Consider the following 19,231-nt stretch of genomic DNA (forward strand, 5'->3'; position numbering starts at 1 on the left):
TTTCAAACCTTTGTATCTTCTGCCTGATGGAAGAAGGTGAAGAGAGTATAACCAGGGAAGGAGGTGTCTTTGATTATGTTGGCTGCTTTCCTGATCATTTGGAAATGTAGATGAAGTCAGAGGAAGGAAAGTTGGTTTTCGTGATGGACTGAGCTGCATTCACAACTCTGTGTACTTTCTTGCGGTCTTGGGCAGAGCAGTCACCATACCAAGATGTGGTGCATCCAGATAGGATGCTTTCTATGGTGAATCTCTAAAAATTGGTAATAGTCATTGTGGACATGCTGAATTTCCTTAGCCTTCTGAGGAAGTAGAGGCATTGGTGTGCTTTCTTGACTGTAACATCGACATGGTTGGACCAGTTTACTCCAAGGTAATTTATTTACCTAGGAGATATTTACTCCTAGGAACTTGAAGCTCTCAACCACTTCCACCTCAGCACCGTTTGATACAGACAGGGACATTTCCTCCACCCTGCTGTCAGAAGTCAATGACCAGCTCCTTCATTTTGCCGACTGAGGGAGAGATTGTTGTCTTTACATCATGCCATTAAGCTGTCTATTTCTTCTCTGTACTCTTGCTCGTTGTTTGAGATCCGACTCACTATATTGGTGTCATCAGCAAACTGGTGAATGGATTTAGAGCTGTATTTGGCCACACCATCATGTGTGTGTTTAAGGCGTATAGTAAGGGGCTGAATAAGCAGCCTTATGGGGCCTTGGTGTTAAGTATTGTTGTGGTGGTGGTGCTGTTGCCTGTCCTTACTTGCGGTCTTACTTGTGGGTCAGGAAGTTGAAGATCCAGCTGCAGCGTGGGGCAACAGAGTCCTAGGTCTCAGAGTCTAGAGATGAATTTGTTTGGAATTATGGTGTTGAAGGTGGAGCTAAAGTCAATAAATAGGAGTCTGACTTAGGTGTCCTTGCCCTGAGTTCCTGAATATGGACCTGTCCACCAACTCCAGGCAGTCAGGTAGGAGCTCGGCCGTTACCTCAGACCAGCGTTGTATGATTTTCTGTACCGGATCTTCTCACTTCAGTTTCTGCTGACAAGCTGGGAGAAAGAAGCACAGCCTTATGGTCTGATATACCAAAGTGTGGGCAGGGAATGGAACAATAGCATCTTTGATGGTTGTGTAGCAATGGTCCAGGCTGTTTGGGCCTCTGGTGGGACAGCAGACGTGTTTGTTGTATTTTGGTAGCACACGTAAGGTTGACCAAATTGAAGCCCCCAGCAACAATGAACAAGGCCTCAGGATATTCTGTCTTGAGGCTATATGTAGCAGCGTATATTTCATCAAGCGTGCTGTTCATTTCCACGTGGGGTGGGATGTAAACTGCTATCATGATTGCAGAGGTAAACCCCCTCATCAGGTAGTAGGAACGACACTTCATCTTCAGATATTCTGGGTCCAGGGAGCAGTAATTCACAGGGTCGTCACGTCTGAGCACCAAGAGATGTCGATCAGGAGGCAGACCCCTCCACTGTTTGCCCTGCCCAAGGACACCATGCAGTGCATCTGGTGGATTGAGAAACCCTCAGGTTGTAAGGCACCATCAGGTGAAGTGGGAGTGAACTATGTCTCTGCAAAACAGAGGACACAGCAGTCTCAATTTCTTTAGTAGGTGAGTCTAGCTTTAAGTTCAAGCAGTTTGTTTTCAATAGCTTGGAATGGTTGGGACTGTAAGATGGATTTTCTGAATATTACTAATTGTACAACAGAGGCAGCTGAGGTGTTCAGGCACAAAGTTATATGAATGTGAATAAAATGCCTCTTGGCTCCTTGGTTGTTAGCAACAAGTGTCTATGAAGACGCCCCTCTGTTTTGAGAGGCTGACACACTCCTGAACAATCAACAAACATACAAATTAGGACTGCATCATTCAGTAAGATCACTGAATTACTCCACATTTCTACCAAACTCTGATAACCTTTCACCCCGTGACCCTTCAGAGGGTCCCCATGTATTTTTGAATGCTTCTTGGTTCTAAATCAGATTAAGATGCTCCTAATATGTGTGCTTTTGAACTAAAGACTTAGTTTAATGCAGCTACAGAAAAAAATGATTTCATTTGGTTAACTAACTACAGGCGGTCTCATTTAGAGAGAGCTTGGATAAAATTTAGAATTTGCACAGTAAATTACAATTAAATATTCAAGGTGAAGTGCAAACAGAATTAGAATTTTAGCAATAGATTAAGAACTCCGTTACTCAACAAACTCTCACCAATATTCAAAATCACACTCGGGCCCTTGGAGAATTGAAAGACTAGCACGCCCTCTGACATGTCTGCTATGAAACAAACTATTACAGCTGCACAAAAGAAGCCCAGTGATGATTGTCCAATTATTGATCTCCTGTCTGTAACTAGCACAGCATTATGTGAGGGATTAGTGGTGTAATCCAAAAATTAACCTTCCTACGTTCAGATCCAACCCTTACATCATTAAATAAATGTAACATATTTGTTTTGGATAAACATCAACTTATTCCTGGAAGTTATTAATTATATTGTGATGGAATCTAACCTTGTTTCAAGTTAATTCATTCAAATTTCAGCTTTGAAAATTATAATATTTGAACGCATTGATAAATATTAAGGTCCGTAATTCCCAGGTATCTATTTATTTTGTTTTGACTTATTGTATATTACAGCTTGTAAATGCAATGGACATGCAAATGCTTGCCATGCCCAAACTGGACAGTGCTTCTGTACAACAAAAGGAATCAAGGGAGATCAGTGCCAGTTGTGAGTATTTCAATTCTACTTGATTGATGTCATTTTAACCACTTTTAGTTACTGGGTAGAAATATCCATTACTTTGGGTTCTGAAATCTAAATCTGATGGAACCATGAGGATTCTAGCAAAACATAAAAAGGATAGAAATATAGTTCAACACTGGATTATATGAGAAACAAATACGAACAGATACAGCAACAGAAAGAAACATATTTGAATTAGAATTCCTACAGTGTGGAAACAGGCCCTTCGGCCCAACAAGTCCACACCGAACCTCAGAGCATCCCACCCAGATCCATCCCCCCATGACCCATCACCTCCCTGAACACTACGGGCAATTTAGCATGGCCAATCCACCTAACTTGCACATCTTTGGACTGTGGGAGGAAACCGGAGCACCTGGAGAAAACCCACGCAGACACGGGGAGAATGTGCAAACTCCACACAGACAGTCGCCCGAGGCTGGAGTCGAACCCAGGTCCCTGGCGCTGTGAGGCAGCAGTGCTAACCACTGTGCCACCGTGTCGCCGACAAATCTTAGATTTGTGTTAAATCTAAGATGGGGGTTTGATATCATTGCTCTTACCAACACATTTTAAGTAGATACATTTAACCCGTTGTCTTAGCTTATCTGGATGCATTGAAAAACACAACATTTTGCATTGATTACCCCTGTAAATCTCAGTTTACTCGGTTTATTAATTTCTAATTTTTTGTGTGCTACCAGTAACAAAATTATTCTCAATTTACACATCATTGCTTATAGATTATGTGATATAACTTAACCAATAGCAGAATTTTTCTTGTCTTAAGTTAATTCAGTAGCCTGATTAGAATTAAATTACCTTAAATGCTATTGACAAATGATTCTCCCTTCTAGCTTTACGAAGTCAAATGGTACATGTATATGACATGCTGAATTAAATAAAAATAATTCAGTTATATGATAAAGGATAATAGGTTGCTGCATTAATTAACAAAATTGGTGACTACGTAAACAGTATCACAGTGATAATTTGTGATGTTTTTAAATTGTTCCAAAACTCAATGTCCCATTATGTTTTAGTTACTTCCTGATGTGTAGATTTTATTGAATAAGAACTAATTGTTGCCCATAGCATAAATTATCCCCTTAATACCGCTTGCATGCAACGGAGGAATTTTACTATTCAATTTTTTAAAATGATTTCTACTTAAATTTTGAATATTAAGCACTTAGATTCTTGAGAATTTCAGATTCTCAATCTTAAGTTAAACAAAAAGCAGAATTTGTACAAAATGAGAATGTGAGAATCCTAAGCACCCCCATTTTGGGAAGTCTTGACCTAGAAAGAACAAGGGCAGCAGATGAAATGGAACATCACCACATGCAAGTTTCCCTCCAATTTGCACACCTGTTGACTTTGAACAACATCACTACTCTTTCTCTGATGTTGCATCAATATCCTGGAACTACTCTCATGACAGCACTACAGTTAAACCCACACCAAATGGACTGCAAATATTTGAGAAGGCAGCTTTCCACTACCTTCTCAAGGGTAATAAATAACTTTGAGCTAGTCACCTTGAACTACAGCCATAGTCACCATAAACAGTTAGCATTCTTTTAACCTAAAATCCCATGAATGAGTAACTGGCAAAGCCATATTTATTCACATGCAAATCATTGTGTGGAAGCAAATGGCCAAATTTGGAAAATATAATTGCTGAGTAGACCTTTCAGCAAAAAGAGATGCATTTTATCCACTAGTTTCTTTAAGCACCTTATAACAAGTTCTGACTTGATCATCTTTCAAAAGGTGAATAAATAATTGAAGAAAATTAAGTGTTGAATCAGGTTTTGATGCCTAATTAGGTGACAGTTTCAGTGATCACTTCTGGTGGTTTTATCACTGTTATTGAACATAAAAATGCTGAATATGTATTGTTTATAATCCACAACAGTGAACCATTAATAATGTTGAAGGAAACTGTAGCCTTTAATGCTTATTGTTAAACATCACATCTTGCACAGTATGACATCTGTCAGATAAATTCAATATCAAGACAGTTGCACTTAAGTCACCAATTATAGGATTTTCAGATGATCATTTTGCTTCTTAGTTTGATTTCAAAGCTGACCCGCTTGTCCCATATTGTGGTTTATCCAGAGCAGGTGTGATGTTAACAGGCTCCAGGTTATGTTGTAATTTTAAAGTACTTCAGTCACTGGACTTGCCTCTTATAGGTAGAGGACAGGTTTTGGGGAGTCAGGAGATGAGTTCCGTGCTGCAAGATTCCTTGTCTTTGATCTGCTGTTGAAGCCACAGTACTTATATGACTAATCTATTTCAGTTTCTGGTCAATGACAAATCCCGGGAAGTTGATGATGATGCCATTGGAAGTAAAGAAACGATGGTTAGACTCTCTCTTTTGAAGATGGTCATTGCGTGCAAATTTTACAGCATAAATGTAATTGACAAGTGGCAAGTAGCATTTGTGCCACACAAATGCCAGGAAATGACCATCTCCATTAAGAGACAGCCTGGTCACGCCCTTGACAGCAATGTCCCTTCAGACATGACCTGATTGCCCAGTGGTGGTGCTGCCACTGTTAGTGGTGAGCAGTGAAGTCCCCTACACACAGTATAGTCTGTGCTCTTGCCACCTTCAGTACTTCTTCCTGGTGCTGTTTAACATGGAGGAGCACTTATTCATGAGTTTTGGGGTGGCGTGGCTACGTGGTAATTAGCAGGTAGCTCAGGTAGTTTCCTTGTTGTTTGACCTGATGCCATGAACTTCATGGGGACTGAAGTCAATGTAGAGGGCTCCTAGGGTAACTCCCTCCCACCTATTTGCCATTGTGCTGCCACTCTATTGGGTCTGTCCAATTGGTGGGATACAATAGGATGATGATGGTGTTGCCTGTTCTGTGTAAGTTATAATTCCATGAATGTGACTGTCAGGTTGGGACGTCACTGGTCTATGAGAGAGTTCTACTAGTTTTGTCACTAGTACCCAGAGAAGGACTGAAGATGAATTTAGGCTCTGTTTGCCATTGTTTTTGATGCCTTAGTCAATCCAAAAAAAAACTTGATAAAGTACTGGACAAAGTTTATTTTGTGAAACTGTCCCTGATGTTTGAAATTACTGCTGACACTTGGTGTCTGGCTCAAAAGTGGCGAATAGCCAGTTGGTCAAAGGCTTAATGGGTTTCTTGTTGTACTGTGGAAGACTCCTAATATTAGATGGATGGAGAAAATTTTTGTGGATATTTGCATTCAAAAATGTGGTCAAGCAATGTAGATATTGGCAAAAATTGGCTAAAGGGATCATAAGATTACGATCTGGGATCACTTTATAAAATGTCTCAAGATAATTTTCGAGGATTACAGAAAGCAAACTTAATATGGGTCACTTCTTCAGTTGAAAATTGTCTCTGTGCGTTCTTCATTCTGCAGGCTGATGCGGTTGCAAGGGGATCAGGGCTTGGAACTAAATATCAAAAGATGCACCTCCTATTGAAAGGATAGGCAGATGGGCTGAGGGGGCGGGGTTGCCATATCAGTAAGAAATGAAATTAAATCGATAGCAAGAAGTGATAGAGTTGGAAATCATAGAATCTGTGGGTTTCCTCAATTCCACTCTCAAAGGAAGAAAGACCCTAACGAAAGTTATGTACTTGCCACTGAGCAGTAGTCATGATGTGGGGAAGAAAATAAATTAGGAGATAGAAAAGACATGTAAGAAAGGCACTATTACAGTAATCAAGGGTGACTTCAATATGCAGGTGGACTGGGAAAATCAGATTGGTAGTGGATCTCAAGAAAAGGAATTTGTGTAATGCCGATGAGATTTGTTTTAGAGTAGCTTGTGGTGGAGCCAACTAGGGAACAGGCATTTCTGGATTTGGTGATGTGTAATGAAACAGACTTGATTAGGGAGCTTGAGGGGATGGGCAATGACCACAATATGATAGAATGCACCCTGTGGTTTGTGGAGAAGAAACTGGAATCAGATGTAACTGTATTATAGTCGAGTAAAGGTAACTACAAAGACACGAGGGAGGAGCTGGCCAGAGTTGATTGGAAGGGGATCCTAGAAGGTAAGATGGTGGAAAAGCAATGGTGGGGTTTTGGAGGATAATTCAGGAGACACAGCAGAAATACATCCCAAGGATGTACATTACAATGAACAAATACATTACAAGTCAACCATGGCTGACAAGGGAAGTCAGGGATGGCATAAAAGCAAAAGAAAAAGCGTACGATATTGTGAAGTGATTGGGAAGTGTTTAAAAGTCAGAGGAGAATGACGAAAAAATCTGTGATAGGGAGAAGATGAAATAATGCAGTAAGGTGGCTAGTAATGTAAAAAAAAATTTCAAGAGCTTTTCTAGATGTGTAAAAGGTAAGGGAGAGACTAGAGTGTACATTGAACCGATGGAAAATGAGGCTGGAGAAGTAGTTAAGGGGAACAAAGAAATGCAGAGAAACTGACAGATACTTGGCATCACTCCTTGTGCATAAATCTGTATAAGGCTCTGGTCAGACCACATTTAAAATATTTTGAGCAGTATCGGTCCTTGGATCTAAGGAACAATGTACTGACATTGGAGGGTGTCCAGAGGAGGTTTTTAAGAATGATCCCATGGATGAAGTGCTTGTTCTATGAAGAGAGGCCGAGGGCTCGGGTTCTGTACTCGATTGAGTTTAGAAGGATGGGGGTGGTGTGTCATTGGGACTTAGAAAATACCAAGAGGCCTGGATAGATGTTTCCACACTTCAAAGAGAATAGGATCCAAGGGCACAGCCTCAGAGTGAAGGATCAACCCTTTACAACTGAGATGAGGAGGAATTTCTTCAGCCAATGGGTGGTAAATCTGTAGAACCCATTGCTGCAGAAGGCTGTGGAGGCCAAGTCATTGAGTGTATTTAAGACTGAGATAGATAGGTTCTTGATTAGTAAGCGGATCAAGGGTTACAGGGAGAAGGCAGGAGAATGGGGTTGAGAAATATATTAGCCATGATCGAATGGCAGAGCAGACTTGATGGGTCAAATAGTCTAATTCTGCTCCTGTATTTTATGATCTTATCTTATTATAATTCTTACTACAAATCCTATTTCCAGTGATCCATTTGTATTCCTCTTGGCAACAGTACAACGAGAAGCTTGGGGAACTTGTTAGGCAAGGTAGATTCATAAATAAATAGCAATAATGAAAATTAGATGTGGCTTGAAGAATGTAGAGTTTTGTACAACAGCAAAGTTATCAAATGATGCATAAAGAAACACATTTCTACACCTTTGCACATGAAAGGCACAAGTCATAAGCATGATGGAATTCTTGCAGATGGATGCCGCACCAACATTACTCAACATGGTTGACACCAGGATTAAGCAACCTGCTTGATTGGCATTGCATCCACTCCCTCCACCACCAATGCTCAGTAGCACTAATATATTATCTACAAGATGCACTGCAGAAATTCACCAAAGATCCTCGAACTGCACCTTCTAAATCCATGACCATCTGCATCTAGAAGGTTGAGGGCAGTCGATACATGGGAGCACCACCACCTGCAAGTTCCCTTCCAAGCCACTCATCATGCTGGCGTGGAAATATGTCACCATTCCTGCACTGTTGCTGGATCAAATTCCTGGAATTCCCTCCTGAATGTAATTGTAGGCAACCCACAGCAGGTGGACTGCAGCACTTCAAGAAGGTAGCTTACTATCACCTTCTCGAGGACAGCTTGGGAGGGGCAATAAATGCCAGCCAGCCAACAATGCCCACATCCCATGAATGAACTAAAAAGTAAATCAGATTCTTTTGGAAAAAAAAAATTAAATTATGCAATAAACATAAGTCAAGCAGAAATATGCATTTATAGATAGGATGTGTATGCAGATTTTTTCTTAGTTATTAATGATGTCCAATACTGCATATAGTATTCCAAATGGGATCTAATCAGTACTTGGTTTTCATTCAATTACGTTTCTAACATGAGCTTGTATTTTTTCGATTTTGTTTTTTTTTTTGTTTTTTTTGTTTTTTTTTGAATGCACTGTTGTGCAGATTTGGTTTTTACTGCACAATTTGTTACTTCTACCAGCACAGCTTCTACAACTTGATCTTTTCACATTCAAAACCTATTGTTAATTTTAACTCTTTGTTGGTTACAAAAGAATTGTATGTTTGTCTATGTTAGACAAGACAAGCCAAATACAAGGGCGTCTTTCAACAGGAATAGGGAGGTCATTACGATATAGGCCGACACAACTACCTCTTAAACATTAGACTTGAGGAATAGGAACTTTACAGTTAATTGCAGTAGAAAATTTTAAGTTGTGGTGGGGGCGGCAATTGTTCGGGCCCTTCATGCCGTTTAACTGCATCAGACCAAATGAATCAGGTCAGAAACACTATCCTTAACTCTCTCGGGGAAGGCCTTCCACAAAACTCGGCGCTTACCAATGAAACTTTGGTTGCCCGCTACCTACCTCTGAGTGACATGTCTGTATTGACATATAGGTAATTGAAGTCACATACACACATACACATGCACGTACGCACACGCACACAAAAAACAAGAAGAACGAGTCAGTTTCCTCAATAGTCATCATCTGTCCATGAACTGTATTGGGAAACAAATGGGGCTAAAGGCAGACTAGTCCCCTGGACCTGATGGGTTGCATCTTGGAATTTTAAGGAAAGTAACTGCAAGGCATAATGAATGCGCTGGTAGAAATCTTCCAAGAATCCATAGATTCTGGATAAGTCCCAGGCAATTGGAAAACTGCCAATGTAGCACCCATATTCAAAAAGGAGACAAAATGGGTAACAATAGGCTAGTTGGCTTAACATCTGTTGTTGGGAAAATATCAGTGTTTATTATAAAATAAGTAATAGTTGAGCATTGAGAAACATAAAATAATAGAGCAGAGTCAGCATGGTTTCATGAAGATGAAATCATGTCTGATAAATTTATTGCAGTTTTTTGAGGAGGTAACAAGCAGGGTAGATATAGGCGAACCAATTGATGTAAAATATTTTGATTTCCAAAAAGCATTTGATAAGGCACTGCACATAAAACTACTTAGTAAGACAGGAGCCCACACTGTTGTGGGTATAATATGGATAAATACTGTACTATAGGGCTGCTTTCTCAGAGAGAGTAATGATTGGTGGTAGTTTAACCTAGGGTATCACACCTCTAATAAGGGGAATGTTGAGAAGGAGAGTCTTTCATGGTGACCTGAGTTCATGTGGGAATTGAATCCACACTGTTGGCATTGGTCCGCATCACAAACCAGCTGACCAGCTAAATGAGCTAACTGATTATGGGTAGAGCATAGCTAACTAATAAAAGACAGCGTGTTGGGATAAATGAGCCATTTTCAGGATGACAACCTAACTAGTGGAGTGCCACAAAGATCAATGCTTGGGCCACAACTACCTACAATGTATATTAATGATTTGTCTGATGGGAATGAATATACGCCTGGCAGGTTTGTGGATGATACAAAAATAAATCGGAAGGCAAGTAATGAGGATAACACAGGAAACTGGGCAGCATGGTGGCTCAGTGGTTAGCACTGCTGCCCCACAGCGCCAGGGACCCGATTCCGCCCTTGGGCGACTGTCTGTGTGGAGTTTGCAAATTCTCCCTGTGTTTGCGTGGGTTCCCTCCAGGTGCTCCAGTTTCCTCCCACAGTCCAAAGATGTGCAGGATAGGTGGATTAGCCATGCTAAATTTCCCGTAGTGTCGAGGGATGTGTACATTAGGTGGGTTGTAGGGGGGTGAGTCTGGGTGGGATGCTCTGAGGGTCGGTGTGGACTTGTTGGGCCGAAGGGCCTGTTTCCACACTAAGGATTCTATGATCTATGATCTGTGATCTTCTACTAGGCAGTGTCCCCAAATATTTAGGTCCTCCTAAGTTTGATTACTTTGCTCCTTTTTATTTGTTATGGAGTTTTAATCATTTCTTAACTTTACTATGGTAACTTTATAAAATCTTTATAAAAAGAAAGTTATTTGGGACCAACCCTGGTATATTGTCCTGCAGCTTTACATTTTTGCATTTATACCTATCTTGTCAGTAAGAATTTATATCCAACAACGTTCTGGACATTGGACTAGTCTGGTCACCACACTATCAGAAAGGTATGAAAGTTTTGGAGAGGGTGCAAAGAGGTTTACTAGGGTGTTGCCTAGATTGAAGTGTATTAGCTATCAGGAGAAGTTGAACAAACTTGGATTGTTTTCACTAGAGTGTCAGAAGTTGAGGAGGTGACCTGATAGAAGTATATAAAATTATGAGAGGCATGGATAGGGTTGATAGTCTGAGTCTTTTTCCCAGGGTGGAAATGTCAAACACTAGGGGGCATAGGTTTAAGGTGAAAGAGAGAAAGTTTAAAGGCTATGTGTGAGCCAATTTTTTACGCAGATGGTGACTGGTGCCTGGAATGCACTGTCAGTGAAGTGGTGGAAGCAGATATGATTGCAGCATCTAAGAGACATCTAGATATCCACATGAACAGGCAGGGAATAGAGGGATATGGACCATGTGCAGGTAGATGAGATTAGTTTAGAATGGCATCATGGTCGGCACAGACATGGTGGCCTGAAGGGACTGTTCCTGTGCTTTATCTGTTCTGTGTTCTAATGTCATTCATTGTATTTATCCTTCTACGTATAATGCAGTCATACAGGATCATTTCCTCTAAGATATTCTATTACTTTGAATTAGACTTAACTTTTTTGTGATAACCAGTTGAGACAGGTCCTAATGATAATTTGCAATAAAAATAACAGTATTTACTGAAGCTCTTGACTCGAAGCAAAGATGAGTTTCTAACTTTATTCTTGATACATATTCAGAGCTACTTCACAGAGCAGAATTGGAAATGGTGGACCAATTCATGAACTTTCACAAATAAAATAGGAATCCTTTCCAGTTAGGCCAGTACGTAATCTTCAGAATCTTTTTTAAAAATTTTGTATTTATAGGATATTATTTTCAATTTGTGTTATATATAGTAAGCATGTGTATGTATGTATATGAAACAACAATGTGGCAGGTAAATTACTTCAGTTGGTAACCTATTTTAAGGCCATCCTGTGTGGCCTAGTGCTTTAGTTTAATTTTCTGTGTGCTGTTGACCTTTTGAGTGGTTTACCTAATTTTGGAAGAAACAAATATCAGATGAAAAAGATAAATCATTGTTTTGTCTTAATAAGTATTTTTTATTTGTCAAAGAAAAGAAAATACTTTCCTTTAATTCTAAAAACATTAATTTCTGAAGATAAGCTTTTGAATCTTCTACTTGCTGATTTTGCCAGAGTACCTATTCTCATGTTAATATGAGCTGAAACTAATTTCTAACAAAATTGTAATTTCAATACTTGCTTTCAAATCCAGTGCCCCAGCAATTTTGTTAGTATGTCATTAATTATTGGGGAAACAATGCATTCTTTAATTTTATGTTGAGACAAATTTCTCTCTTCGTATTATAATTGCATTGGCATAAAATTGTAGTGGAAAATGCGCACAGAAAGGACCACTGTAGTGCTTACTGTTTGCACTAGCTGATTCAATTTTAGACTCCGCCCTTTTCAAAAATGTGTCAAGGAGCTAAAATAACTGAATTTCAGGTGAAATCCAAGGAAATTTCCTTGATTCTAAAAGACAAGCTACCAAAGTTCATGAGATTTCCAATAATGGGTTTTACTAACACTCCACGACCAATCCTAAAAATATGTTGCAGTGGATCCTTGTCTTTATTTTTGGAACTGCAGGTTAGCAGCTACTCTGTCTGTATGGTATTACAGTGGTGTTGAGGTCTGGTACTTTCATCAATATTGCACATCACTTTATCAGATAACCAATAAGCAGTAACAACAAAGCAAGCATGCGCTATAATCAGAAACACTTTGCATTTTGTCTTGCCATTGTGCTCGCAAATGTATGAACAGGTTAGCAGCATATGCTGAAATATGCATATCACATGTCTAATGGATGTCAATTATACATTTTAATTTATGAATCAGTAAAGCAATCAGCCAAATTTGGCTCGTGGCAACATTTTGAGCAACTGGCTTACAGATCAGCATTTATGCTCATCCCTAATTGCCCTTGAGAAAGTTGATGTGCATAGATCTTTGAAAGCGGCAGGATGTAGTGAGAGAATAGTTAGCAAAACGTGCTTCATTTGGGTTTCATAAATTAAAGTTATTGAGTAGAACAATAGATAAGTTTTATGCTTATCCAGTTCTGTTCACCACAATTTCAGAATGATGCAAAGGCTCGTTTATTTACTCGTGTCACTGCCTGGCCAGTATTAATTGCCTATCCCTGGTTGCCTTTGAGAAGATGGTGGTAAGCTCCTTTTCTGTGAAGTGCTGCAATCCATGTGCTGTAGGTGTACCCGCCCTAAGGGAGGGGATTCCAGGATTTTGACTCAACAACAAGTTTCAAGTCAGGATGGTGAGTGCCTTGCAGGGGGACTTAGCTTTCCCATATGTATGCTGCCCTTGAGAGGATATAGTGGTGTTTTACCAGAATAGTTTAATGGATGAAAGAATTTGGTAATTTTTAATTTGGAGAGGTTTTCTCAATGGAACAAATGAAGTTAAGATGAGATCTGATAGAGGCACACAAGATTTGCATAAAATTGACAAAGAAAAGCTGCCCCCATCAGCTGATGGAACAAAGATTAGGTACTACAGATTCAAGGGTTTTAAGAGGGCAGGAGAGGCCAAACTAAGGGACAAGGGAAATTCCTTGAAGAAATGGCTGCACATCCCTTTACAAACCCACAGAGCAGAGCCGCGGTGGCCCTACAAGTGAAGCAATCTGTTTACATGGACAGCCTTCAAATAAGCCATCAAGTTTCTGAAGAAGCAGGCCTGTATTGGAACTGGTTGGTTGGTGCTCTTTAGTGCTCTCCTGCAAGGGCCTCCCTCATTATAGTGATCTGCTGTGTTCTCCATTGGCACTCGCAGAAAAGTTTGTACTTTGAAGTGAGTGGCTGACACAGTTCATTGGAGAAAGTGGAAGAGGAAAGCAATGACGTCAAAGATAAAGAGCAGGTGTGTCAAGCATTAGGCTCAAGGAAGGTGATTAGGACTTGTACAAGTTTCTACAGGGTGATATCAACACCAAGGACCATCTGAACCAGACACCTTTTCAACAGAGTGCTTATGACCCAAAAGGACTGCATGCTCAGGAGCTCACTTTGATCTGCCTGTGAGAAGAGCGCGTCTACTGATGCAGTCTTGAATTCATCATTCTTAACATCAGTAAAGGTTGACCATATGTCCAATGATCTCACTGACCCTTTGTAAGGCTGAAATGGCTGTGGTGGTTGCCCTTAGAATGGAGATCCATTGTGGACTCGTTGAGGCCACTGCACCAGTGTGACTACTGGAGCAGAGATAGTGGGAACTGCAGATGCTGGAGAATCTGAGATAACAAGGTGTAGAGCTGGATGAACACAGCTGGCCAAGCAGCATCAGAGGAACAGGAAAGCTGACGTTTTGGGCCTAAACCCCCCTCCAGAAATGGGGGAGGGGAAGGGTGTTCTCAAATAAACAGGGAGAGAGGGGGAGGTGGAGGCAGATAGAAGATTGGATAGAGGAGAAGATAGGTGGAGAGGAGACAGACAGGTCAAAGAGGCAGGGATGGAGCCAGTAAAGGTGAGTGTAGGTGGGGAGTTAGGGAGGGGATCGGTCAGTCCAGGGAGGATGGACAGGTTAAGGTGGGGGGGGAATGAGGCGAGTAGGTAGGAGATGGGGGTGGGGCTTGAGGTGGGAGGAGGGGATAGGTGGGAGGAAGGACAGGTTAGGGAGGCGGGGACAAGCTGGGCTGGTTTTGGGATGTGGTAGGGGGAGGGGGGATTTTGAGGCTTGTGAAATCCACATTGATACCATTGGGCTGCAGGGCTCCCAAGTGGAATATGAGGTGCTGTTCCTGAAACCGTCGGGTGGCATCGTTGTGGCACTGCAGGAGACCCAGGATGGAGATGTTGTCTGAGGAATGGGAGGGGGAGTTGAAATGGTTCATGCTGGGAGGTGCAGTTGTTAAGTGCTAACCGACCGTAAGTGTTCCGCAAAGCGGTCCCCAAGCCTCCGCTTGGTTTCCCCGATGTAGAGGAGGCCACAACAGGAACAGCGGATGCAGTATACCACATTAACAGATGTGCAGGTGAACATCCGCTTGATGTGGAAAGTCTTCTTGGGGCCTGGGATGGGGGTGAAGGGGGAGGTGTAGGGCCAGGTGTCGCACTTCCTGCGGTTGCAGGGAAAAGTGCTGGGTGTGGTGGGGCTGGAGGGGAGTGTGGAGTGGACAAAGGAGTCCCAGAGAGAGTGATCCCTCCGGAAAGAAGATAAGGGTGGGGAGGGAAAAATGCCTTTGGTGGTGGGGTCGGATTGCAGATGGCGGAAGTGTCGGAGGATGATGCGTTGGATCCGGAGGTTGGTGGGGTGGTATGTGGGGATGAGGAGGATTCTGTTTTGGTTATTATTGTGGGGAGGGGGTGAGAGGGATGAGTTACGGGAAATGCGGGAGACACGGTCAAGGGCGTTCTCAACCACTGAGGGGTGGGGGGGAGTTGCTGTCCTTAAAAACGAGGACATCTGAGATGTTCAGGAGTGGAATGCCTCATCCTGGGAGCAGATGCGGCAGAGGCGAAGGAATCGGGAATAAGGGATAGCATTTTTGCAGGAAGGTGGGTGGGAGGAGGTGTATTCTAGGTAGTTGTGGGAGTCAGTGGGCTTGAAATGGATATCGGTTTCCAGGTGGTCACGAGAGATGGAAACGGAGAGCTCCAGGAAGGAGAGAGAGGTATCAGAGATGGTCCAGGTGAGCTTAAGGTTGGGGTGGAACGTGTTGGTGAAGTGGATGAACTGTTCAAGCTCCTCGTGGGAGCATGAGGAGGCGCCGATACAGTCATCAATGTAACGGAGGAAGAGGTGGGATTTAGGGCCAGTGTAGGTACGGAAGAGGGATTGTTCCACGTAACCTACAAAGAGGCAGGCATAGCTTGGGCCCATGCGGGTACCCATGGCCACCCCCTTTGTCTGTAGGAAGTGGGAGGAATTGAAAGAGAAGTTGTTGAGGGTGAGGATGAGTTTGGCTAAGCGGATGAGGGTGTCAGTGGAGGGGGACTGGTCGGGCCTGCGGGACAGGAAGAAGCGGAGGGCCTTTAGGCCATCTGCATGGGGAATGCAGGTGTATAGGGACTGGACGTCCATGGTAAAGATGAGGTGTTGGGGACCAGGGAATTGGAAGTTTTGGAGGAGGTGGAGGGCGTGGGTGGTGTCACGGACGTAGGTAGGGAGTTCCTGGACCAAGGGGGAGAAAATGGAGTCGAGATAGGTGGAGATAAGTTCGTTGGGGCAGGAGCAGGTGGAGACAATAGGTTGACCAGGGTAGTCAGATTTGTGGATTTTGGAAAGGAGATAGAAGCGGGCGGTGCGGGGTTGGGGAACGATGAGGTTGGAGGCTGTAGGTGGGAGGTCACCTGAGGTGATGAGGTTGTGGATGGTTTGGGAGATGATGGTTTGGTGATCGGGGGTGGGGTCACGATCAAGGTGGAGGTAGGAGGTGGTGTCGGAGAGTTGGCGCCTGGCCTCGGCAATGTAGAGGTCAGTGCGCCATACTACAACTGCGTCTCCATTGTCCGCGGATTTTAGGGTGAGGTTGGGATTGGAATGGAGGGAGCGGAGAGCTGCACATTCCGTGGGGGAGAGGTTGGAGTGGGTGAGAGGGGTGGAGAGGTTGAGGCGATTGATGTCACGACAGCAGTTGGAGATGAAGAGGTTGAGGGAGGGTAGGAGGCCTTGGGGTGGTGTCCAGGCGGAGGGGGTGTGTCGGAGGCGGGAGAAGGGGTCAGTAGGTGGAATGTTAGGCTCTCGGTTAAAGAAGTAAGCGTGGAGGCGGCGGAAAAACTGTTCAACGTCCAAGCATGAGCGGTTTTCGTTGATGTGTGGGTGGAGGGGGACAAAGGTCGAGCCCTTTACTGAGGACTGACCGTTGACCCTCAGTAAGGGAGAGGTCTGGGGGGATGGTGAAGACTCGGCAGGGCTGGGTGCTATTGTCTCCCTTGGAGCTGCTGGCTGTGGAGGTGGTGAGTGGAGCGACTTCGGCGTCGGTGGTGGGCGGAGTGACGGCATCGGTGTCGATGGTGGGCGGAGCAACGTTGGGTTGGAGGCGGCGGCAGCAGTGTCGGCAGGTGCGTCCTCAGTGTCTGTGGTGTAGGCCTCGGAAATGGAGGCGGTGGCATCAGCATCACCTTGACCTGTCCGTCCTCCCTGGACTGATCTATCCCCTTCCTAACTCCCCAACTACACTCACCTTTACTGGCTCCATCCCCGCCTCTTTGACCTGTCTGTCTCCTTTCCACCTATCTTCTCCTCTATCCATCTTCTGTCCTCCTCCCCCTCTCTCCCTATTTATTTCAGAACCTCCTTGCCCTCCCCCACTTCTGAAGAAGGGTATAGGCCCGAAACGTCAGCTTCCTGCTCCTCTGATGCTGCTTGGCCTGCTGTGTTCATCCAGTTCTACACCTTGTTATCTCTGACTACTCAAGCAGCCGATGTTGCAGGATTTTGCTGTATAGTGGTCCCTTCATTTGAACCAAAGAGGCAATTGTTTTGATGGCATCCAGGAGAGAAGGCTCTCTAGTTTGCATTACTGACTGCTTCAACTTTTGGATGGCCTTCTGGAGGGGCCACCACATGAGACACAACTGGCAGTTACTTATTGGCACCAAAAGTGCCACTAACTAGCCCAATCTCTAAAGTGTTGTCTGCATTCTGTGCATGTCAATATATTGCTTCTGTATCAACTGTGAATATTGTGGCATGCATTCTATTATGTTGTTTATCCTCTTTCTGGCGAATGCTATACCCTAAAGGCCCTGAGCCATAGTTATGTGCAGGGGGAGGCAAAGGCTTTGTGGTATTATCACTTGACTGTTAATCCAGAGACCCAGGTAATGTTCTGAGGACCCATGTCAGATGGTGGAATATGAATTCAGTAGAAAAAAAAATCACTCTGGAATGAGGAGTTTAATGATGACCATGAATCATTGTTGATGGTCAGAGAAAAACCCATCTGGTTCACTAATGTCCTTCAGGGAAGGAAAATGCTATCCTTACCTGGTCTGGCCTACATGATGGGGGATCTAATTGAAACTTACAGAATACTGAATGGCCTGGACAGAGTGGATGTAGGGAAGATGCTTCCATTGGTAGGAGAGACGAGCACCTGAGGGCACAGCCTTAGAATAAAGGGAAGACCTCTTAGAACAGAGATAAGGAGAAACTTCTTCAGCCAGAGAGTGGTGAATCTGTGGAATTCACTGCCACAGAAGGTTGTGGATGCCAGGTCATTGAGTATATTTATGACGGCGATAGATAGGTTCTTGATTGTCAAGGGAATCAAGGGAAATTGGGAGAAAGTGGGAGAATAGGGTTGAGAAACTTACCCGCCATGATTGAATGGCGGAGCAGACTCGGTGGGCTGTGAATGCCTTAATTTCTGCTCCTATGTCTTATGGTCTTACATGTAACTTCAGACCCACAGCAATGTGATTGATTTTTGATTGCTTGATGGGCAATTAATCCTGGCCTGGCCTGGCCTCGCCTCATCCCAGCACAGAGAGCCATTCAAACTATCGAGTCTATGCCCATGCCTCCATTTCCACCCATTCTTTCCATTTTGTTTTTGAAACGTTTATTCAGTTTCCTTTTGAGCACTGATTTGAATCTGTACCCACCACAATAGTAGGGAGGGAATACATTGTAGATTCTAACTACTCTTTATGTGAACATTTTCCTTGTTTTCTCTCAATTTCCTTTAGCAATCAACTTAAATGTAGTTAAACATGAGCCACTTGATTTATCAACAGTTCAACAACCTGCTAACAATTTCTGTTTATCGAACCCTTCATAATTTTATTCACGTTCATCAAATCTATCGGGTTTCTTGGCTCCAAGGAGGACAATCCCAGCTTTTCTGACATCCTTTTATCCCTGGAACCATTCTCTGATATCTCCACTGAACCCATAATGAAACTTCCATGCCCTTCAGAGTTTTATAGTTATAGTATAGTATAGCAGTTTAGTTTTAAATTGATTTAGCAAAAACTATTTGCTTTTGTACTCTATGCTTCTGTTTGTACAGAGTCCTGCCTGGCTTCGCCTCCTTGGAAGTGGTCAGTGAGGATGCTCTGTCAAATCAGGGGCAATAAGCGGGTTTCAGAGTAGGTACATTCCATTTGTGTAGTTAAGGATATTGCAGAGTGGCATTGCAGCCACTAAAGCCAAAAATTCAGTTGAGTCAGGGACACTGGGGCTCATGGAGTACATGGCACACACTGACGTCCCCATGATCATTAGGCACCCACTTGAGAGAGGAGTAATTCATCTCAAGCCCAGGACCCTAATAGTATGGTTCCTGGTGATGAGCACAGTCCTCAGCACCTCCTTCCAGGCCTTGCCCA

General features: G+C 43.1%; 1 protein-coding gene across 1 annotated transcript in view; it reads left to right on the top strand.

Moving 5' to 3' along the window:
- The window catches only part of atrnl1b (attractin-like 1b), an 843,599-nt gene that overhangs the window by 289,276 nt on the left and 535,092 nt on the right, over window positions 1-19,231 (top strand). Inside the window, exon 16 of the mRNA XM_048609206.1 lies at window positions 2,654-2,747. Coding sequence (XP_048465163.1) covers window positions 2,654-2,747 — 94 coding nt within the window. The remainder of the gene's footprint in view (window positions 1-2,653; window positions 2,748-19,231) is intronic.

The sequence above is a fragment of the Rhincodon typus genome, chromosome 20, assembly GCF_021869965.1.
Source record: "Rhincodon typus isolate 14 chromosome 20, sRhiTyp1.1, whole genome shotgun sequence".
NCBI classification, from domain to species: Eukaryota; Metazoa; Chordata; class Chondrichthyes; order Orectolobiformes; family Rhincodontidae; genus Rhincodon; species Rhincodon typus.